This window comes from Ptychodera flava, chromosome 15 (assembly GCF_041260155.1).
Source record: "Ptychodera flava strain L36383 chromosome 15, AS_Pfla_20210202, whole genome shotgun sequence".
In the NCBI taxonomy this organism is placed as follows: domain Eukaryota; kingdom Metazoa; phylum Hemichordata; class Enteropneusta; family Ptychoderidae; genus Ptychodera; species Ptychodera flava.
Genome location: NC_091942.1, coordinates 13,886,007 through 13,909,605, shown reverse-complemented (window position 1 = coordinate 13,909,605; position 23,599 = coordinate 13,886,007). Strand labels below are relative to the sequence as shown.

The window sequence follows — 23,599 nt, the reverse complement described above, 5'->3', positions numbered from 1 at the left end:
TTACAAATAGGGTTGATTGTTACAAATAGGGTTGACACGTCAACCCTATTTGTAACAATCAACCCAATTTGTAACAAAAGTTAACCCCATATAGGTTTAGTATGATTTCGGTCAGAAAACAAGATTTTTAACATTTTTGACCGAAATTGGTGAAAATTGCCCCGAAACAAACCTTTGGCATGTATCTGCACGACTTGATTATATCTTACGAGTAGGGCTCTTATCCCTAGGAACCTGCACAACGAAATTTAATCTCACGAGCATTTTCGTACAAATGAGTTTCAACAAGGAAAACAAAGAAAATTGCCCCCGAACATACTTATATGTATATTCATCAAGATTTCATCAAATACGGCCAAGTTTCTTTGAAATTTAGGTTTTGTTACAAATAGGGTTGATTGTTACAAATAGGGTTGACCTATGCCACCCCTATTTGTAACAATCAACCCAATTTGTAACAAAAGCAGTTTCGGAAAAATGAGTTTTGACAAGGAAAAAAAAGAAAATTGCCCTCAAACATACAAATATGCATATTTTATTAATATTTCAGCATATATGGCAAAGTTTTTTTGAAAATTAAATTTGTTACAATAGGGTTGATTGTTACAAATAGGGGTAATAACAGCGTTCTTATTAACTCTTATAACGTTGTAAAACTAGCTACACAAGTATCCTTTCCAACTAAGAAAAAGTTCGGATAAATATATACCCTTCTGATCCTTGAAGAATCAAAATGAATTACATTCGGATTTAAAAGTAAAATAGTTGAGAACATCCAAGCAGAAGTAGAAGGTCCATCATCGTGGACGATTGAAACAAAATGGTACATGACTTTGTATGTCGAAACCTACACATTGTTAGGCAAGAGAAGATTACACGTACATGCATCATTAATTATTCCCAGGCCACATTACCAATTTCAAACTAGTATACGCATTTCCCTACCGTGATGTAAATTACATGGCACTCACTAAAGAAATGTAGCTTGTCCTGCGGATTCAGTTCAACAAACACTTAATTTCCGAACAATAAACGCAAAGACAGTTAATGCTAGTTAATTCTTACATATTGTTCTCGGGTCCGTAGGCCTAGTTGTTTATTTAGGAAATTATAATACCCCTGGAGCAAAAGATCATCAAATTTCCATAATTTGTATCTTTTGGAAAGACGACATGGTATCGTTGCAACTATAGAGATAGAGTATTAAAGCAAGGCACTACGGTCTGGAATATTATCTTCCATCTTTCTGGTTCGGAAAGAGAGCCTAATATTTTAATATCAAAGAACAAAGGGCTACAGCCATATGACCTTATAGAATAAATTTGTCAATCACTTCTGTGACAGCGTCACGCTGGAGTGACGGTATTCTGTGAGAAAGTATTTGTAGTTGTGTCACAATTTACAGGTACAAAAATCGAAATTGGTTCTCAAATCATGATATGTAATTGACAGTGATCTTCTTTTGTTTTCTTTGCATCAATACGGTTGAGACCACAGCTCAACCTATAAATCAAAACACTGCTCACTTTTAATAGCTTCAATTCTGAAATTTACATTTCAAAAATGAGTGTCATTCCCATGGCCATTCTAAAGCTACGACAGGAAATATCCTCCTGATAATATCACACACCTTGCAACAGGTTCTCCCAGGAAAATCTTTTCCCAATGACATTCTGGAAGGCGTTTTACCGCCCTTCTATACGGAGACAATCTTCCGGGAACCTTAAGCGCCTTACTAAGAATTAAATGATTCTTCCCAGAAATGAATGTGCGACGAAGACACAGCAAATAAAGATTTTAATATGTCAAACAGATAGTCCAGGGCCTAAGTCTCAAAATACATAATAAAGCCCTAACGAATTAGGTAAAGAACACAAAATGCAAAATGAGTGACAATTGCTTGATAGAACTTCCATCTCACTTTTGTCATTTTCGGACATATTTTGACTGAAATATCATCATCTTACGTATCAATGTTGGTTGGTTAGACCTGTGTAGCAATACTATCATATTTTAAAGCTGAGTCTCGGCCATACAATGACTAAGTTGGAACATCTTGTGAAGTGTACGGTATGATGTCTTAGTGAAGTTACAACTCAGCGACACTTTTAACTTATTTTTCAAGTTAAAGATAGCGTCAAGACAAATTTTCAGGGAGATTAATACGCCAGATTTTCACTTTTTTTCTTCTTTGTTTCGTTTCGTGCATGAGGTCAGTATTGTTGAATCAACACATTATATTCAAAGGGGAACATTCACATGCTCATATAAGTTCGATTACAAAGCGGAAATACTTAGTATGCTTTACCTGACTACAACTTAAGCAGACTAAGCAGAGGCTATAGCCATAGTCCATAGTCGTTTGAGGTTCGACGCACGGCGAAGGCCCCTGCAAGCACCACGGTCGCTTGGTGGGCTATTCAGCTCTGGACTATTCGACCCATAGACGAGTGTCTCGCTTCTGTACACTCGTCTATGGGTCGAATAGCCCACCAAACGACTGTGCAAGCACCTATTAGATATGACCTATTATTTACAGAGGTCTTCGCAGTGAATCGAACAACAAGCGAAAATGCCTTAATATCCCCTGGTGGGTGCCGAAGACCGTTTAATCTGCCGTCAACAACGGTGTACTTCAGTACATAGCAACATCATCTAGCAAAGCTGTGGCATACATCTGCGCATACACTTGAAAATATTAAAACGATGTCCGGCCAGGGTAGACAATGCGCCCACACTATATGCAAGCCGACATACATGATACGTCCCTGTCATGTCAGGATAGGCGAGCGGGCAGAACACCTATTTTTCACACTTAATGTACCCACCTTACATACGGCCACATCATACGTCATTTGAAAGCTTATTATCTGTACTTCAAGAAAATTGACGATGTGGAGCTCCCAAGTCGGGCCATACACCCCTAATTTGCATAATTCACACGGGTATCCAATTTGCATAAATTCGACAAAAATTAGAAATTTCATTGTTAACTACTTTAAACATACTTTCAAACTATCGAGTGATATATCAAATGAAAGGTATTTGCATGTAGAATACAATATGGATATCCAAAGATATATTTTAATTGATTTCACTGAAATATTTCCATATTTATTATGAAAAGTTTATTTTCATCTTTTGAATAACAATATTTTAAAAATTTTAACAGATGCAGCCACATCATACAGCCATATCATACATCATTTGAAAGCTTATTATATGTACGTTATGAAAATGGACAATGTTGAGCTTTCAAGTAGGGCCATATCCCTTAATTTACATAATTTACACTGGTATCCAATTTGCATAAATGCGATGTAAAATCAGAAATTAACTGTTAACTACTCTAAACATGCTTTTAAACTATCGAGTGATATACCAAATGAAAGGTATTTGAATGTACAATACAACTTTGATATCCAAAGAAATATTTGAATTGATTTCACTGAAATATTTTCATATTTATATTGAAAAAATACTTTCCTCTTTTGAATTTCAATATTTTAAAAATTTTAATACATACAACCACATCATACAGCCCCATCATACGTCATTTGAAAACTGATTACCTGTACTTTAAGAAAATTGACAATGTTTGGCTGTCAAGTACGGCCGTAGGTCCTAATTTGCATAATTTGCATGGGTACGCAAAATACAAAAAAGTGATATAAAATTAGGGATTTATTAACTACTCTAAGCATACTTTAAACTATTGAGTGATATATCAAATGAAAGGTATTTGCATGTAGAATACAAAATAGATACCAAAAGAGATATTAAAATGATTTTATTGAATTATTTTCATAATTATATCAAAAAATATATTTTCCCCTTTTGAATAACGATATTTTAATAATTTTAATACATAGAACTACATCATACAGCCACATTATAAGTCACTGGAATGCCTATCACCTCTGCTTCACGAAAATTGACGATATGTAGCTGCAAAATAGAGCCGTCATTCTTTAATTTGTATAATACACACTGGTACCTAATTTGCATGAGTCCGATATAAAATTATAAAAATCCATCGATAAGTACTCTTCACTTGCTTTTAAACTATCGAGTGATATATCAAATGAAAGGTATTGACATGTAAAATAGAGCTATGAATTCCAAACACGTATCTAAAATATTCTCATTGAATATTTTTTATTTAAATCACGAATATCATGGTTTTTTTTAATATTCATAAAATTGTGCAGTAAATACGAATAATACCCACATTATGCAAAATAAGAATAAAATATATACAAAATAAAAATAATTCAACAACACAAAAAACAAATATCGCTGTGACTGAGATTCAGAGACAATGTCTGATCTTTATTGGAACACAACTCGAGCTTAATAAATTCATATCAAACATAAAAAATGCATCCTACTCTGAAATTTTCGAAAGCTCTTCTCAAAAAATCACATCTTTAGACTCCATTATCTATGAAGGTCGACGATGCAAGAAATTAACATTCTCGACTTAAGAACACACACACAAAGCCAACAGATACCAGATTCCAGTTAATGCAATCAAACGGCAACATTCAATGATTTGTTAAAGGCAAAGCATAACGATACAGTAGAACAATTATGCCACAACAACACGATACAAAAAACAAGATTTTTTCGAGATAAAAGTAATGAAGTAAAAATAAAAAGTAAAAGTAATTCTAGATCTTATTTGATTATTACTAACTTTAGAACAATCGGATGACATTTAATTGTTATTCGATTTTCATTGCATTGCCTTCGAAACCTTGGAATCGCAAAAAGTAAAAGGGAACCAAAATATTTTCAGGTCCCCTATACGCAGATCTAAACTTTCAAGTCTCCTCTACTATCCCTCAAATTTTCGATTCCACCCCGAATTCCTCCGCCCCTCACCACCATTATTTGTGAACGCAGCCTAATCACATACATATGAAATTGAAATATAAGCGTTACACCTATGCCAAACAGTAGACACCTACAATAGCTCGATCTCAAATCACATGAGCATTCACAAACACAACTAGATCGAAACGGTAGACATTCTAGCTTCCCTACTTGAACAAATTTAACTTCATTGAAACAACGTGGTCCAGCAGTGCACACGTTTCACCAACCGAAAATGAATTTTAAGCGACTGGTGAAGACAACTCTATTCTCGAAAGGTAGCATCAAAGGATCGCAGTGTCACAGTAGTCTTTCAACTCCAGTGCGGGTTCAGGGCAGGATACGTAGATTAGGGGTACGCCTCGTCATGGCAAATCAACACTTTACACAAAACAGCCAAACATAACCTACGCAAAATTCAAACAAACATAAAATATGAAAGATGTGTAGAGTTTGCTTTCTCTTATTACTAGTCACCAGTTGTGTCTGCTGTCAAATTAATCTTCCATGCACAAGGCAGCTATAACTGTGGCAACCCTTTTACTCATGACAAAACTGTTTAAGAAGAGGATGATGTAGAATTACTAGATGTACTGGAAATGCATGATACTGTATCGCCATGAATGACTTGGATCATGGATCATGCCATAACTTTGACTACAGCTTACTCTCACACATTGTTTCGGCTACACAGTTACTTTTCAAAAACTACAATAGTGTCGTTCATGGGGGTTTTTGTTTATGTTTAGACTTAATAGTAATTGGTGATATTTTCCCAACACATCTTTACAAAATATATATATATCATATATATATATATATATATTATATATATATATATATATATATATATATATATATATATATATATATATATATATATATATATATATTATATATACCGTACGCTCTGTGCCAAGTTAAGAGGTGCATAAAGCCATTATGGTGATAACCGGAGGGCACATTGTATACATTTCGTGTGTATATATATATATATATATATATATATAATAATATATATAATATATATATATATATATATAATATATATATATATATATATATATATTATATATATATATGTATAATATAATATATATATATATATATATATATATATATATATATATATATATATATATACATTAAAAGGTTTTCATATGCTGTGAATGGGTATATTATAGTCCATACAAAGGGCATGTTTGGAGAAACACTCTCTGACCTATAAAAACTAGACATCGGTATCGGATAATAATGCAGACAGGAAGAGCTATTCATGTGTTTTGAAACATACATTAAACAAACAAAATATTCATTTCCAGACCTTATTTCAGCTGTTTGTTCTCCGTGTTCTGTGCAGTTTTTGCACATCATAATGCATGTTGTTGCATTGATACTGCTGTTAAAATTTTTGAAATACCGTTATTCAAAAGGGGAAAATATTTTTTTTCACTACAAATATGAAAATATTTCAGTAAAACTACTTAGTATATCTCTTTGGATGTCAACTTTGTTTTTTACATGCAAATACTTTTCCTTTGATATATCACTCGATAGCTTAGAAGTATGTTTAGAATAGTTAATGAATTTTGTCATTTATATTGCATTTATGCAAATTGCTTACCTATGTAAATTATGCAAATTTAGAGATACAGCCTTACTTGATAGTTCAACATTGTCAATTTTCTTGAATTAGAGATAATAAGCTATAAAAATGACGTATGATGTGTCTGTATGATGTGGCTGTATGTGATGAAATATTTATAATATTGTTACTGAAAAGGGGAAAATATTTTTCCAATATGAATATGAAAATATTTCAGTAAAACAACTTTAAATATCTCTTTCGATATCTATTTCGTATTCTTCATGCAAATACCTTTCATGTGATATATCACTCGATAGTTTAAAAGTGTGTTTAGAGTAGTGAACAATGAATTTCTAAATTCATATTGCATTTATGCAAATTGGATACCCTTGTAAATCATGCAAATTAAGGGCTAGGGCCGTACTTGACAGTTCAACATTGTCAATTTTCTTGTAGTAGAGATAATAAGCTTTCAATTGATGTATGATGTAGCTGTATGTTTTAGCTGTATTTGTTAACATTTTAAAAATATTGTATTTAAGAGAGGAAAATATTATTGTCAATATAAATATGAAAATATTTCAGTGAAATCAATGTAGATATGTTTTTGGATATCAAAGTTGTATTTTACATGCAAATACCTTTCATTTGGTATATTATTCGATAGTTTAAAAGTACGTTTAAAATAGTTAACAGTGAATTTTCTAATTTTATATCGCCCTTATGCAAATTGGGTACCCGTGTGAATTATGCAAATTAAGGGGGTATGGCCCTAATTGTCAGCTCCACATCATCAATATTCTTAAAGTAGAGATAACAAGCTTTCAAATGACGTATGATGTGGCCGTATGTAAGGTGGGTACATTAAACTCCTAAAATAAGGCCCTTTTTGTGGATTCGCCGCTCGCCTATGAACACTGTACAAGTCTCAACAAGAACGTGTCACGACATGCCTTACATCTAGAGGGCGCACTCACAACTAGTGACGTCAACCATTCATTATCATTTCATTCTAAATATAGTACAGCTGGCCAGACATGTTCGTGCAAGCAAGCCGACTGACAATAGATTAAACGCAGAAGGAGTAAGCATAAAAGGCCAACCATGACAGCGTTGAAATCAGAACGTCTCTGACAGCACAACGCGAACAGTGAAGAGAAATACCACTCTCAACTAATCAAACAAGTTCCAAATCAAAACAGAAAAGATTTCAAAATGCCGAGCGCCATTGAAGTACCTGATTTCATACCACAGCCATTGCTAAAACACCATGATGCTTCGGTGTTGGATTTAGCATTCGTTATTGACTGCACTAGCAGCATGGGAAGTTATATCAACGAGGCTAAAAAGGTACAAACGTGTAGAAAATATATATCAAAGTCACATTTTCACTTTTACTTCATGAATATCATGAAAAAAAAAGATACAAAAAGCTGGATGTTACCGCTCAGTCAGTCAAAAGCTCGTTTTGATAACTAACGATATAACCATTGAGAACATTTTCAGCTCGTTACCTGTAATACCAGAAATCAAATCAACTTGAGACCTATTTCTGACTTTAAATCAGATTGATAAATGCTTTATTATACTTTATCGCTGTCTATCCACAGAATATCCAGGCTATTGTAGAAGAAATCGTTGCCAAGGAGATGTCAGACATTCACTTGGCATTGGTTGAATACAGAGACCATCCACCAGAGGACAGAACTTTCATCACCCGTGTCATGGACTTCACGCCCTCCTTGAAGAAGATGCAAAAGAAAATGACAGACATGAGTCCTTATGGCGGTAAGTATCGACTTGCCAAATTCTTCATCGAAAAACATTCGCAATTCCGTGTTTGCTCTGTGTCACTTTATGTAGATTGGTCAAGGCTGTTGTATGAAAAGCAAGTCATCATTTCTAACGTTAACGTCCATTTGTTTTGCGTTGTTCAGGAGGTGATGGACCTGAAGCGGTTGCTGATGGACTGCACGAAGCGCTTCAGCTGAAATGGCGCCCTCAAGCAACCAAAGTAACCATTTTGGTCGCTGATGCACCTCCACATGGGCTGGCTGACAGTGGTGACGGTTTTCCAAAAGGTTAGTTCTGTTTTCAGCAGCTTGAATGCCTATGAATATCATCGTTCTAATATTTTACTTTAGAATAAGAGGAAATACCACGACAGTGATATAATAATATTTTATATATTCCACACATTTGTATTCGCAAACATTCATTCTTATCGTCAAGTGATTTCTTTTTCAATACGTTAACATTATGCCATTTATCTATATTAATCATCAGGATGCCCAGCAGGTCATGACCCCATGAAAATTTCCCGCCAATGGCGGAGAAAAATATCACCCTCTACAGCGTTGCCTGTGGATCGTACGCCGAACAGTACAAAGATTTCTTCATGGCTATTGCCCACATCACTGGAGGCCAGTACGTCGCACTCAAGGACGCTAATTTGCTGTCCAAAGTCATCATAGGGGGCGCTAGAGAAGAGATGTCACTCCAACAACTCATGGATGAAGTGAACCATGAAGTGATGCAAGAATTCCATGCCAGAGGAGGAAAAGTAGATGAAGCTGCCATGGCAACCAGGGTGGAGACAACATTGAAAAAAAGAAGTAAGTAATTTTAAATGCCCAAAACGGGAAATATTTCTCCAAGAAATATAAGCAAATGAAGTATAGCAGCTTTGAGAGATGTTCCACTTTGCAAACCTGATTTTTGCATTCTTTTTCAACAGCAAGAACTAAACAAAATATTATTTTCTCTGAATTCAAATAGAGAGGACAGCAAAAGCCATGACAACTGACACAGACGCTTTACCTGACGTTTCTGAAAAGTCCAAGAGAATTGCAGAATTGGAGAGTATGGCTGATGTCCGTACTGAATTGGCAAAACCAGAAACCTGTGTTTCGCCATCTCCAATGACCACCACACCGGTAAAAACGCACAGAAAAAGGAAACTTGATTTAGCTGTTACCACACCGTCCGTATCAGCTAAGGTTGCAAAGACATCGAGAATTACTGCACCACACAGGTGAGCATTCGCGCTTTATACAACTTGCAAGACAGTGACGACTTTTTGAAATCACGCTGTATTCTAAGTAGAGCACACTTTCCAATTTTTTTAAGACATTAAAAGATGTTTGTGTTTTTATATTTGTCTTGTAGTGACGACGTCGCCAGGACGAGATCTCGTTCCAAATGTCCAATCACAGGAATATGTGCCGTGTGCAATCCATCAACCTCCTCAAGATCGTGCTGCGCAAAGATCAGCGGCAGAAAATCTCCAACGCCAACATCATCCCCTCCAAGCACACCGACACGAACAACAGCACCAGCTACCGTGACAGCTAAGAAAGCCAGGCCCTCACTAGCGGCAACTCCATCACCGAAAACAGTAACGATTGTGGACGATATTGCAGTTAACGAAGGAAAGACAGTTTCCTCCAAACAAGTCCGTCGGTTGGTGAAGAAATCGATTGCCATCAATAAACTCAGAAAAGTGTAAAGAATTTCATATCAAACACCACCAATATTTTTAAGACAGGCCAGAGTAGAGTGCACCACCAAGTCAGAACATTTACAATTCACTGCCAGCAGATCTCATGGAACCTTTCTGTTTACTGTGAATACATTGGGTGGGTTTTCTTACAAATTTAGTTTATATGGTGTATGAACATATGAAAGGTCAAGAGAACATGAATACTGTCATGTTGTACGATTTCTTGTTTATGTCTTTTGTGTCTGAAATGGTGATTTCTGGGAAATCAATCAAGAAGTTTGAAACTGTCTTATCGGTGTAAATCATATAGTCAATCATTTTTCAAAATGAACAAGGTGATTTACGAAGAGAATGTAATCACACACACTGCATTTGTGTACTATTAATTATTCAACATGTACATAAATAAACGTTTTTGCTTTAACTATAAATATCATGTCTGTCGTTTTTGATTTCTTGTAAATGCCGACAATGGCCCACCGCTTGGCTTTAATAGTGACAAAATAAGAGCATTTTCCTATTTGTGCAGTATTCATATGGAAGAATTAGGTTGATAAAGCGTTTTTAGTAAATTGTTATAAACATTATAAAAATTAACAGAAGTCTCCTTTCCCACTAAGAAAAAAATTGGGAGACAAATAGATCCTTCTGCGCTTTGAACAATCCAATGAATTACGTTCGATTTGAATTATAAATAGTTGCAGAAGTTGCGAACATCCAAGCAGAAGCATGAAGTGGACGATCCATCATAGTGGACGGTTGAACAAAATGGTATACGACTTTATATGTCGAAACCTACATATTGTTAGGCAAGTGAAGATTACAAATACAAACACAAACACGTAAACGCATCGTTAATTATCCCCAGGCTACATAACCGATTTGAAACAAGACTTAGTATACGCATTTCCCTACCGTGACGTAAATTACATGGCACTGACTAAAGAAACGTAGCTTGCCCTGCGGATTCAGGTCAACAAATACTCTATTTCCAAACAGTTTAAAATCAGTTATATAGTTAATTTTTTCATAATATTCGCGGGTCCGTACACGTTTATTTACGAAATTATAAAACCCTTGGAGCCAAACATTATCAAAATCATATAATTTACATTTTCAGAAAGGCAATGCGGGCCAGGAAATCGTTGCAACTATACAGGCAGAGTATTAAAGCGAGGCAATACGCCACGGTCTGTGATATTATCTTCCATCTTTCTGGTTCGGAAAGAGAGCCTAATATTTTAATATCAAAGAACAAAGGGCTACAGCCATATGACCTTATAGAATAAATTTGGTCAATCACTTCTGTGACAGCGTCACGCTGGAGTGACGGTATTCTGTAAGACAAATTACGTATTTGTAGTTGTGTCTTATTAATTTATAAGTACAAAAATCGAAATTGGTCCTCAAAGCATGATATGTGATTGACAGTGATCTTCTTTTGTTTTGTTTGCATCAATACTGTTGAGACCACAGCTGAACCTATCAATCAACACAATACTCACTTTTAAATAGCTCAATTCTAACCTAAATTTAAAAAACGAGTGTCATTCTCATGGCATTTCCAAAACTACGACCGGAAATATCCTCCTGAAAATATCACACACCTTGAAACAGGTTCTCCAGGGAAAAATCTTTTCCCAACGACATTCTGGAAGGCGTTTTACCGCCCTTCCTTACGTGGACAATCGTCCCGAAATCATTTCACCTCCTCACTGAGAATCAAATGATTCTTCCCATAAATGACATGTGCGACGAAGACACAGGAAATCAAGGTTTTAAATATGTCAAACAGACAGTCCACGGCCTAAAACAATAAACTTTCCATTCACTCAACATGACAACAACCGTTACATTTTCGCCTATCACGGTTGTTTAAGTCACAAAATAAAGCCCTAACGAATTAGGTAAAGAACGCAAAAATACATAGGGAGTGACCGTTGCTTTATAGAACTTCCACCTCACTTCTGTCAGATTTTCGGACATATTCTTGACTGAAATATTATCTTATCTATCAGATGGTGGTTGGGTAGCAGTACTATGACAGTTTTTAAGCTGAGTCTCGGCCATATAATGACTAAGTTGGAACATTGTATGAAGTGTACAATTAAATGATGTCTGCTTGAAGTTACAACTCAAGCACATCTTCATTTTAATAACCGAGAGGAAGAAAGGATCATGACAATTATCTCGACGATTAATACGACAGATTTTCACTTTTTACTTCTTTATTTGGTTTCGTAAATGAGGTCAACATTTTGAAATCAACACATTGTATTCAGAGATGAACTTTCACATGCTCATATAAGTTCGATTACAAAGCGGCTGCAAAGTATAATTTTCCTGACGACAACTTAGCAGAGGCTATAGCCACAGTCGTTTGTGGTTCGATACACGCCGAAGGCCCCTACAAGCACCTATTAGACATGACCTATTATTTACAGAGGCCTTCGCCATGTATCGAACAACAAGCGAAAATGGCTTTATCTCCTGGCCGAAGACCGTTAAAATCTGCCGTCAACTACTGTGTACTTCAGTAAATAACTTCGTTATCTAGCAAAGCTGTGGCATATATCTGCGCATACAGTAAAAAAAATATTAAAACGATCTTCAGCAGCTACACAAGTACACCCACACTACAATGCAAGCCGACATAACTGATACGCCCCTATCATGAAAACTGTACCAGTATGACCTTAGCAAGAACATGTCACAACATGCCATACTTCGAGAGGGCGCACTCACAACTAGTGACGTCAACCATCTCATGATCATTTCACTCTAAATATAGTACAGCTGGCCAGACATGTTCGTGCAAGCAAGCCGACTGACAATAGATTAAACGTAGAACGAGTAAGCATAAAAGGCCAACCATGACAGCGTTGAAATCAGAACGTCTCTGACAGCACAACGCCAACAGTGAAGAGAAATACCACTCTCAACATTTCAAACAAGTTCCAAATCAAAACAGAAAAGCTTTCAAAATGCCGAGCGCCATTGAAGTACCTGATTTCATACCACAGCCATTGCTAAAACACCATGATGCTTCGGTGTTGGATTTAGCATTCGTTATTGACTGCACTAGCAGCATGGGAAGTTATATCAACGAGGCTAAAAAGGTACACACCTGAAGAAAATATATTCACTTCATAAAATTATGAAAAATGATACAATTACCTCCTCGTCAGTCGAATGCTCAATTTTCTTTTGGCAATGATGTAACCGTCAAGAAAAAATTCAGCTCATTACCTGAAATATCATAAATGAAATTACCGGTAGGCCTAGTTTTGACTTCAACTCAGATTCCGATGGATAAAAATTCTTTACCGGTGTCTATCCACAGAGTATCCAGAGTATTGTAGAGGAAATCGTTGCCAAGGAGATGTCAGACATTCACTTGGCGTTGGTTGAATACAGAGACCATCCACCAGAGGACAGAACTTTTGTTACCCGTGTCATGGACTTCACGCCATCCTTGAAGAAGATGCAACAGAAAATGACGGACATGAGCCCTCGTGGTGGTAAGTATCGACTTGCAAAAATTCTTAACCAGGAGAAATTCGCAATACCGTGTTTCCTTTTTAACACTTTATTAACATTTCGAAAGACTCTTGTTTGAAAAGCAAGCCATCATTTCTCTAATCATAATTATTAACGTCCTTTTGTTTTGCGTCATTCAGGAGGTGATGGACCTGAAGCAGTTGCTGACGGACTGCACGAAGCACTTCACCTGAAATGGCGCCCTCAAGCAACCAAAGTAACCATTTTGGTTGCTGATGCACCGCCTCATGGGCTGGCAGACAGTGGTGACAACTTTCCAAAAGGTTGGTTCTGTTTTCACTTGCTTGAATACCAATGACTGACGTAGTTCTAGGATAGAACTAACTAAAATTAGAAAGAATTCCACGGCAAAATATAAAAAGTTTTATATTCAATATTTTTGTGTTTGCAATCATCTTTTCTTTCCGTTAAGTTATTTTTTCAGTGCATTAACAATATGTCATTTATTCATATTCATCTTTAGGTTGCCCTGCGGGTCATGACCCCATGAAAATTTCCCGGCAAATGGCCGAGAAAAACATCACCCTCTACAGCGTTGCCTGTGGATCTTACGCTGAAGGATTCAAAGATTTCTTCATGGCTATTGCCCACATCACTGGAGGCCAGTATGTCGCACTCAAGGACGCCAATTTGCTGTCCAAAGTCATCATAGGGGGCGCTAGAGAAGAGATGTCACTCCAACAACTCATGGATGAAGTGAACCACGAAGTGATGCAAGAATTCCATGCCAGAGGAGGAACAGTAGATGAAGATGCCATGGCAACCAGGGTGGAGACAACATTGAAAAAGAGAAGTAAGTTGACTTTATTATCGTGTCGAAACGGAGTTACCTGGAAAATAGATAAATCAGCTTTTAGAGATCATTCCATTTGTTAATGCCATTCAACTTTCTGTTAACTGCAAGACCTAAACGAAATATTATGTTATCTCCATTCCTTTAGGAAGGACAGCAAAAGCCATGACAACTGACACAGACGCTTTACCAGACGTTTCTGAAAAGTCCAAGAGAATTGCAGAATTGGAGAGTATGGCTGATGTCCGTACTGAATTGGCCAGACCTGAAACCAGTGTCTCAACATCTCCAATGACCACCACACTGGTAAAAACTCACAGAAAAAGGAAACTGGATGTATCGTCATCCTCGCCAGTGCCGTCACCAAAGATAGCAAAGACACCAAAAGTCACGTCAGTAGACAGGTAAGCGTTTGTTCGGAATATTTGAATATTATTACTCACAGTTGTAGAGACAAAAATTGGCAAGGTATCAAAACAGAATTTACATTCATCGTCATTTGTATCACATAAAAGTTTCACTGTAGTCTAACTCACCGTGTTTCTATGTTTTGTTTGCAGTGATTGCATCGCCAAGACAAGAGCTCGTTCAAAATGCCCAATCACAGGAATATGTACCGTGTGCAACCCATCTACCTCCCCAAGATCATGCTGTGCAAAGGTCAGCGGTAGAAAATCTCCCTCTCCAAAACCATCTCCTCCGGGTACACCGACAAGGACAACAGCGCCACCATCTGTGAAAGTTGACACTTCACTATCTTTAACTGCATCACCGAAAAGAGAAGCTCTTGTGGATGATATTGCAGTTGACGAAGGCAAGACAGTTTCCTCCAAACAAGTTCGTCGGTTGGTGAAGAAATCAATTGCTGTTAACAAGCTCAGAAAAATATAGACACTATAGCCATATATTTTAAAGGAAACAGGAAACAGAAAAGTCACACGCCAAGCAAGAACAATTTTAGTGTACTGCCAGCAAAACCCATCGAACCTTTCTATTTTCTTACCGGGAGGACTTTGATAAACTTTGTGTCTGAGTGTTCAGAATCAATGCAACATCAAGAGAAGATTAGAATATTCTTTCGATTACTTATAGTCTTTGGTGCCTAAAATGGTGACACGGTGGTAAAATTTTTTTTTTAAATGTTACGTGGGAATTCGAAATTACTTACTCTCATGTAGAGGATCGTTCTTTCGCTTGATGTACAAAATAATTCTTTACAAAGGGTTAATAAACGATACAGTACCTCTGTACTGAGTATGTATTTGTAAATAAACGTTTTTATCTAAGTGTAATCAATCGTGTGTTGTTCTTTATTTCGATGTTGGCGACAACTGGCAACAGCTTTGCATTCAAAAAGTCATAAATAAAACTGTTATCATTCTATGTGCAGTCTTAGAGCTGAAAAATAAGTCATTATTAATAAGAAAGTGTTTCCTTCAACCTCTGATAACAGAATAAAAACCAACGACATAAGCTTCCTTGTCCACTAAGAGTTCACCGCTTGCCATGCAAAAACATTAATAAATTACATTGAATCGATGTCGTTGATATAAAATCAAGCAGAAGTGGAAAGTTCGCTATGGCACACGCTCGAACCTCAATAATATACAAGCTTAAATGTGGAAACATGCATTTCTTTGTTGGTGCTCGTTTTTATTACAAATCCGTCAATACATGCGTCACTAACCCTCGCCCGCCCCCTTTGAATATGATATCAGGTTGTATTACGTACTGTCCTCACCATGATATAGTAATAAATTTAAAACATCTTCATCGAAGATCAGGCTTCTTGTGGTTCAAATCTGGTTCAACACAGTAAAATTTTAAACAAGGGCAGTTACAATTAAATTCTTAAGACATTATTCACGTGTTCACATGTCCACATACGAAATTGTCAACATCTTCAAGTCAAAGGTCATATCATTACATTGTTTGCATCACTTTAGAAATAAGACGAGGCCGACGAAATTCATATATTTTAGACATTGACTGACACGGGTCGGTAAAGTCTGGTATATCATCTATCATAAACCATATCTTTCTGATGAGGAGAGAATCAAAAAAACTATTTTCAAGACAGCAAAGGGGTTACTGATACGAGGATATCAGACAGAAAAATTCTTCAATCAATGTTACAGCATTTCAAATATATGACACTTCTCTAGAGTTATCAGGTGTACAAGTAAAGACGCCTTCATGAAGTTGTCATCTCAGACAGATCTTAATCTCACTTATCAAATGAAACAATTATTCTTGGCAGATTTTCTCGGGAATCAAACTTTACTTCACTTTGGTTCTTTCGATTTGAAATGGTGTGAACATTACTGTACCAACATATATTCATAATTATTTTTTCAAAGGATACTATAAAAACTTTCACACGCTCAGATGATTTCGACTACACATCTGAGATACACTGTTCTTGACGACAAGCAAGGGCTTTGCCCCTTGGCGTTAGGGAACCGTCGTTATTTACGATAGGAAGAATTTGACTCAAAAAATGATGATCGGTAAGGGGGTACTAAAAATCATAAACAAAAGGGGGGGGTTTCGCAAAAACTTTCAAGTGTGACAATTGTTGTATCACCAAATGATGTTATTCACGTCAAATTTTCAAAGAACCTGTATCAGAAGGGGAGACCCCTCCTGACCCCCACCCTTTTTTCACCTCTTTACAGCTGTTTGATCAAAGACATAATATACTGTTATCTAATAGTGCAGTGACTACAAACACTAACATTTCCCTCCAAAACTACCTGTCCTTGCATTTATCTGAAGCCATATGCTAATAACTTTGTTTCATCTCTCTGCTGGAGAATACCGCGTTTAAATTAGCAAAGATTCAGTATTTATGAACTTAAAATGCATAAATGTATGTACTGACGTATACGTACAGATTTGACCCTTATCCTGCCAAGCAGTATCACTCGACCAATATCTGCCAGGTTCGGAAACATCGGCGGTATTCACCCAAAACCTATAGAGTATTTTCAACTGCTTTGTACGGTACTTCATAGAAGGTTTAGACAGTAAAACCATGTTTACAGTATCTGTTTTTGCAGGGGCCTTCACATGTGAAAGTCTTTGTTAAATGTAACAAATGGGACATGTGTTAAGCTTTACTGTTTTAACCGACTTGGCCAGATGATGATTAAAACTTGGCGAGGTAAGGGTTATGGTTGTGACTGGACTATTGGAGGTTAGATGTTATTTAGTATTCTATGTATCTCGAAATAACACTATTTTAAACGCTATATTTTCAAATGTGCAGCATCGGAAGGGAGTTCTCTCCTGGCCACTTTCAGTCTCGTGAAATTCTACAACATATTCAAAGTAGCTTCTTGATAATCTAAAATGATTTACAGATATTGCAATGTTAAGAAACACTTAATCTACTTTATGCTGCTTCAGTAGTAAGTAGCAGTGACTTTATCACGAAAGATCAATTTTTCACAGGCATAGAATATACGAGACAAATGTATCAGTCTGTGATACGTAACTTTGGAATGAGCAACAATAATCTGATGTCTAACATATTACGGGGAGCCACAAGGAGTGACCGCTGTAAAGGGGACCCCTACAACAGGTTCGAATGTATAAGCTTGTAACAGTTACACAGGTCTGACAGGCTTAGTATAAGACTGATTGCACCAATTGTAATACTGCTAATAGGCCCTTTGACAAACGAAACACTGATACATATACATAAAGAGAGAGAGCGACACACCCACATATAAACATACATGATATATATATATATATATATATATATATATATATATATATATATATATATATATATATATATATATATATATATATACGTATGTGCGTGTGTTTTGTGTTTGAGGGGATCACACAAAGACTTTCAACGAGCAAAGGCGGAGAGTGTTGTTAAAAATGGACACGCGGAAAGGGAGAGAACTCAACGTTTTTCAATACTTGAGGCAATTCTTCCGCCCATAAATGACACCTCCCGTAGGCTGTTCAGCACAACTAGTGTTTCCGGCACAGGATATGCTGGCTCGAAATCTTTGTGTTCCAGCGGGCGGGCAATTTCAAAACTAATCAGTGGGCGGGGAGAAAAAAAAATCGATAATATCGAATAAATCGATAATATCGTCTAACATCTAAGTTAGAGTCTAATATTAAACGACTGGGGAAGTGGCCGATGCCAAACATGCTTTTTTGTCGGATATATAGCTTATTTAGCATAAAACAAGGTCTTCTATGATTTTTGTTAGATGTGTTTATGTGTATGTAGGAGAAATAGTGTGAGCGTGATCTCAGCACAGGTTGACTACTTTCACATGTCTGTCTTCGACGCAAACGTTTGCAATGACCCTCAAAACAGCATGTCGGGCATCGTCCATTTTCCGACCCTTCTAATATTAGACTCTAACTTAGATGTTAGACAATATTATCGATTTTATCCGATTTCATCCGATAAAACAGCATGTCGGGCATCGGCCACTACCCCACTCGTCTAATATTAGACTCTGACTTAGATGTTAGACGATATTATCGATTTTATCCGATAGCATCCGATAAAACACAACGTGGGACATCAGCCAATACCTCAGTCGTCTAATATTAGAGTCTAAATCTAGATGAGACTCTAATTTTAGACGAGTGGGGAAGTGGTCGATGCCCGACATGCTGTTTTATCGGATAATATCGGATAAAATCGATCATATCGTCTAACATCTAAGTCAGAGTCTAATATTAGAAGAGCTTGGAAGTGGCCGATGCCCAAAACACTGTTTTATCGGATAATTTTATCCATGTTAGATCACTTTGGTCATGCTCCTGAAACTCTCTAACTTAGATATCTTAGACGACATTATTATCGGATAATAAAGAAAAAGCATATGCCGCGCCTTCATGCGCCGAAGGCCCTGCAAGCACCTATTAGACATGACCTATTATTTAAAGAGGCCTTCAATTCGCCGTGTATCGAACAACAAGCGAAATGGCTTTATCCCCTGGCCGAAGACCGTCAAAATCTGCCGTCAACTACTGTGTACTTCAGTAAAACTTCATTATCTGGTAAAGCTATGGCATACATCTGCGCATACAGTAAAACATATTAAAACGATGTTCGCCAGCAAGACAATGACGTCCACACTACAATGCAAGCTGACATAACTGATACGCCCCTATCATGAAAACTGTACTTGGTAACCTTAAGCAAGAACATGTCACAACATGCCTACTTCGAGAGGGCGCACTCACAACTAGTGACGTCAACCATCTCATGATCATTTCACTCTAAATATAGAACAGCTGGCAAGACATGTTCGTGCAAGCAAGCCGATTGACAATACATTAAACGCAGAAGCAGTAAGCATAAAAGGCCAACCATGACAGCGTTGAAATCAGAACGTCTCTGATAGCACAACGCCAACAGTGAAGAGAAGTACCACTCTAAACACATCAAACAAGTCCAAATCAAAACAGAAAAGATTTCAAAATGCCCAGCGCCATTGAAGTACCTGATTTCATACCACAACCTTTGCTTAAACACCATGATGCTTCGGTGTTGGATTTAGCATTCGTTATTGACTGCACTAGCAGCATGGGAAGTTATATCAACCAGGCTAAAAAGGTACAAACGTGTAGAACATATATATAAAAATCACATTTTCACTTTCACTTCATAAAATTATGAAAAATGATACAATTACTGCCTCGTCAGTCGAAAGCTCAATTTTCTTTTAGTTATGATATAACCATCAAGAAAAATTTCAGCTCATTACCTGAAATATCATTAATCAAATTACCTGTCGGCCTATTTTTTACTTCAACTCAGATTCCGATGGATAACATTCTTTATCGTTGTCTATCCACAGAGTATCCAGGGTATTGTAGAGGAGATCGTTGCCAAGGAGATGTCAGACATTCACTTGGCGTTGGTTGAATACAGAGACCATCCACCAGAGGACAGAACTTCTATCACCCGTGTCATGGACTTCACGCCATCCTTGAAGAAGATGCAACAGAAAATGACGGACATGAGCCCTCGTGGTGGTAAGTATCGACTTCCAAAAATTCTTCACCAGGAGAAATTCGCAATTTCGTGTTTCCTCTTAAACATTTCATTAACATTTCGAAAGACTCTTGTTTGAAAAGCAAGTCATCACTTTTATCATCATAATTATTAACGTCCTTTTGTTTTGCGTCGTTCAGGAGGTGATGGACCTGAAGCAGTTGCTGATGGACTGCACGAAGCACTTCACCTTAAATGGCGCCCTCAAGCAACCAAAGTAACCATTTTGGTCGCTGATGCACCACCTCATGGGCTGGCAGACAGTGGTGACAATTTTCCAAAAGGTTGGTTCTGTTTTCACTTGCTTGAATGCCAATTACTGACGTCGTTCCAGTATAATACTAACTAAAATTCGAAGGAATTCCACAGCAAAATATACAAAAGTTTTACATTCAACATTTTTATGTTTGCAATCATCTTTCTTTCCGTTATTTTTTCAGTGCATTGACAATAGGTCATTTATTCGTATTCATCTTTAGGTTGCCCTGCAGGTCATGACCCTATGAAAATTTCACGGCAAATGGCGGAGAAAAACATCACCCTTTACAGCGTTACCTGTGGATCTTATGCAGAAGGATTCAAAGATTTCTTCATGGCTATTGCCCACATAACAGGTGGCCAGTACGTTGCCCTCAAGGATGCTAATTTGCTGTCCAAAGTCATCATAGGGGGCGCTAGAGAAGAGATGTCACTCCAACAACTCATGGATGAAGTCAACCATGAAGTGATGCAAGAATTCCATGCCAGAGGAGGAACAGTAGATGAAGATGCCATGGCAACCAGGGTGGAGACAACATTGAAAAAGAGAAGTAAGTTGACTAAATTATCAAGTCGAAACGGAGTTACCTGGGAAATAGTTATGTCATCTTTTAGAGATCATGCCATTTTCTAGTGCGATTCGACTTTCTCTTAAGGTAAAGGGCGACGAATTCGGACGCGCACACGCTTTAGAACGTTTCTGCGCAGATTTAACTCCAGCCTGCCGCAAATGGGTTATTTTGTAGAGCATGTATTTAACATCACCTGTCATTGTTGAAATTGCGCTTTTACCTAATTTTTTGACCCAGTGTCTTAGAAATACATGTGACCTATAACCTTGTCATATTTTGACCCCCTAGGAAGTTGGTTTTTATTCAATATGAGCGAAAAATTAACATTTCTCTCCCATTTATATGGCGCAAATTACCCATTCACCTGGAGATATTGTAAAAAGTAGCGTGGTGACACCCTTTTATTAAAAGTGTAAACTAAATGGTATTATGTCAGAAGTTTATTCCGCCAAGTTTGGTCAAAAATGACACTATTCCAAGCGACAGAAGAAAGTTCGAAATTTTTTAGTGATATAATTTCGATATCGTCATTTTGTAATCGATACTTATGTTAAAATTTCTTCACAAACATCATGAAAACTATACATTCAATAAATATTGATCTTAAGTCTTGGTATTTATTAAAATTAACTCATTTGCTAAGCGTTTTATAATTGCTTTCTTTAGTTTAAGTGAATTATATCATTTTTATTTATTTCTAACAACGCCATTTTAACATCCGTTTCCATGGAAACAAGCGTGGTGACCCCCATTTTTTATTTCATTTTTGCACTTGCACAACTTCCAAGAATATTTGTGCAAAGTTTCAAGAAAATGACACCACAACTTAATTTTGACGTAATTCGTAGTACTTCACCTTAACTGCAAAACTAAACAAAATATTCTGTTATCTCCATTCCTTTAGGAAGGACAGCAAAAGCCATGACAACTGACACAGACGCTTTACCAGACGTTTCTGAAAAGTCCAAGAGAATTGCAGAATTGGAGAGTATGGCTGATGTCCGTACTGAATTGGCAAAACCAGAAACCAGTCTTTCGCCATCTCCAATGACCACCACACTGGTAAAAACGCACAGAAAAAGGAAACTGGATGTATCGTCATCCTCACCAGTGCCGTCACCAAAGATAGCAAAGACACCAAAAGTCACGTCAGTAGACAGGTAAGCGTTTTGTTCGCAATATTTGAATCTTAATTCACAGCTGTATAGACAAAAGAGGGCAATCTATCAAAACAGAATATACATTCATCGTCATTTGTATCATATTAAAATTTACTTTAGTCTAATTCACTGTGTTTCTATGTTTTGCTTGCAGTGATTGCATCGCCAAAACAAGATCTCGTTCGAAATGTCCAATCACAGGAATATGTGCCGTGTGCAACCCATCTACCTCCCCAAGATCATGCTGTGCGAAGGTCAGCGGTAGAAAATCTCCGTCTCCAACACCATCTCCTCCAGGTACACCGACAAGGATAACAGCGCCACCATCTGTGAAAGTTGACACCTCAATATCTTTAACTGCATCACCGAAAAGAGAAGCTCTTGTAGATGATATTGCAGTTGACGAAGGCAAGACAGTTTCCTCTAAACAAGTTCGTCGGTTGGTGAAGAAATCGATTGCCGTTAACAAGCTGAGAAAAATGTAGACACTACCCATATGTTTTTAAGAAAACAGGAAAGAGAAGAGTCGAACACCAAGTAGAATTTCAGTGTACTGCCAGCAACACCCAACGAACCTTTCTATTTTCTTACCTGTAGGACTTTGATAAACTTTGTGTCTGAGTGTTCAGAATCCATGCGACATCAAGAGAAGATTAGAATATTCTTTCGATTACTTATGTCTTTGGTGCCTAAAATGGTGACACGGTGGTAAATGTTTTTTTTAAATGTTACGTGGGAATTCGAAATTACTTTCATGTAGAGGATCGTTCTTTCACTTGATCGACAAAATAATTCTTTACAAAGGGTTAACGATACAGTACCTCTGTACTGAGTATGTATTTGTAAATAAACGTTTTTATCTAAGTGTAATCAATCGTGTGCTGTTCTTTATTTCGATGTTGGCGACAACTGGTAACAGCTTTGCATTCAAAAGTAATGAATAAAACTGTTATCCTTCTCTGTGCAGTCTAAGAGTTGAAAAATAAGTCATTATTGATAACAAAATGTTCCCTTCAACCTCTGATAACAGAATGAAAACCAAAGACATAAGTTTCCTTGTCAACTAAGAGTTCACCAAAGTGGACCACCATGTTCCCTGGAAGAAAAACATTAATAAATGAAAAAATATACATTGAATCGGTGTCTTGGATGTAAAACTTAATTAATTACCATAGCTACGACCAAATCAAGCAGAAGTTGAAAATTTACTATGGTGGACGCGTGAACCTCAATAATAA

The 23,599-nt window shown here is 36.9% G+C and overlaps 3 protein-coding genes across 6 annotated transcripts; all 3 read left to right on the top strand.

Annotated features, from left to right (window-relative positions):
- The first annotated feature begins 7,587 nt into the window (after positions 1–7,587).
- Positions 7,588–10,396, top strand: LOC139151229 (protein let-653-like). Of its 2 annotated transcripts, XM_070723879.1 has the most exons (6): positions 7,588–7,816; positions 8,077–8,254; positions 8,404–8,547; positions 8,753–9,081; positions 9,245–9,500; positions 9,635–10,396. In XM_070723879.1, the coding sequence occupies exons 4-6, from the start codon at positions 8,793–8,795 to the stop codon at positions 9,972–9,974; spliced, it is 885 nt and encodes a 294-aa protein (XP_070579980.1). In that variant the 5' UTR covers positions 7,588–7,816; positions 8,077–8,254; positions 8,404–8,547; positions 8,753–8,792; the 3' UTR covers positions 9,975–10,396. The 2 variants fall into 2 exon arrangements, with proteins under 2 accessions (XP_070579980.1, XP_070579981.1); XM_070723880.1 differs by lacking the exons at positions 7,588–7,816; positions 8,404–8,547 and having other exon boundaries at positions 8,110–8,254.
- On the top strand, positions 7,682–8,552 carry LOC139152253 (alpha-protein kinase vwkA-like). Its single transcript, XM_070725395.1, has 3 exons — positions 7,682–7,816; positions 8,077–8,254; positions 8,404–8,552. Exons 1-3 carry the CDS (start codon positions 7,682–7,684, stop codon positions 8,550–8,552), a joined length of 462 nt encoding a protein of 153 aa, XP_070581496.1.
- Positions 10,397–12,806: 2,410 nt separating the features above from the next.
- LOC139151227 (uncharacterized) lies at positions 12,807–23,231 on the top strand. 3 transcript variants are annotated; one of them, XM_070723877.1, is made up of 6 exons: positions 12,807–13,087; positions 20,175–20,352; positions 20,512–20,655; positions 20,851–21,180; positions 22,106–22,361; positions 22,516–23,231. In XM_070723877.1, the coding sequence occupies exons 1-6, from the start codon at positions 12,953–12,955 to the stop codon at positions 22,844–22,846; spliced, it is 1,374 nt and encodes a 457-aa protein (XP_070579978.1). In that variant the 5' UTR covers positions 12,807–12,952; the 3' UTR covers positions 22,847–23,231. The 3 variants fall into 3 exon arrangements, with proteins under 3 accessions (XP_070579978.1, XP_070579977.1, XP_070579979.1); XM_070723876.1 differs by lacking the exons at positions 20,175–20,352; positions 20,512–20,655; positions 20,851–21,180; positions 22,106–22,361; positions 22,516–23,231 and adding exons at positions 13,312–13,489; positions 13,649–13,792; positions 13,993–14,322; positions 14,471–14,726; positions 14,883–15,614 and having other exon boundaries at positions 12,817–13,087; XM_070723878.1 differs by lacking the exon at positions 12,807–13,087 and adding an exon at positions 19,702–19,930.
- The last annotated feature ends 368 nt before the right edge of the window (positions 23,232–23,599 follow it).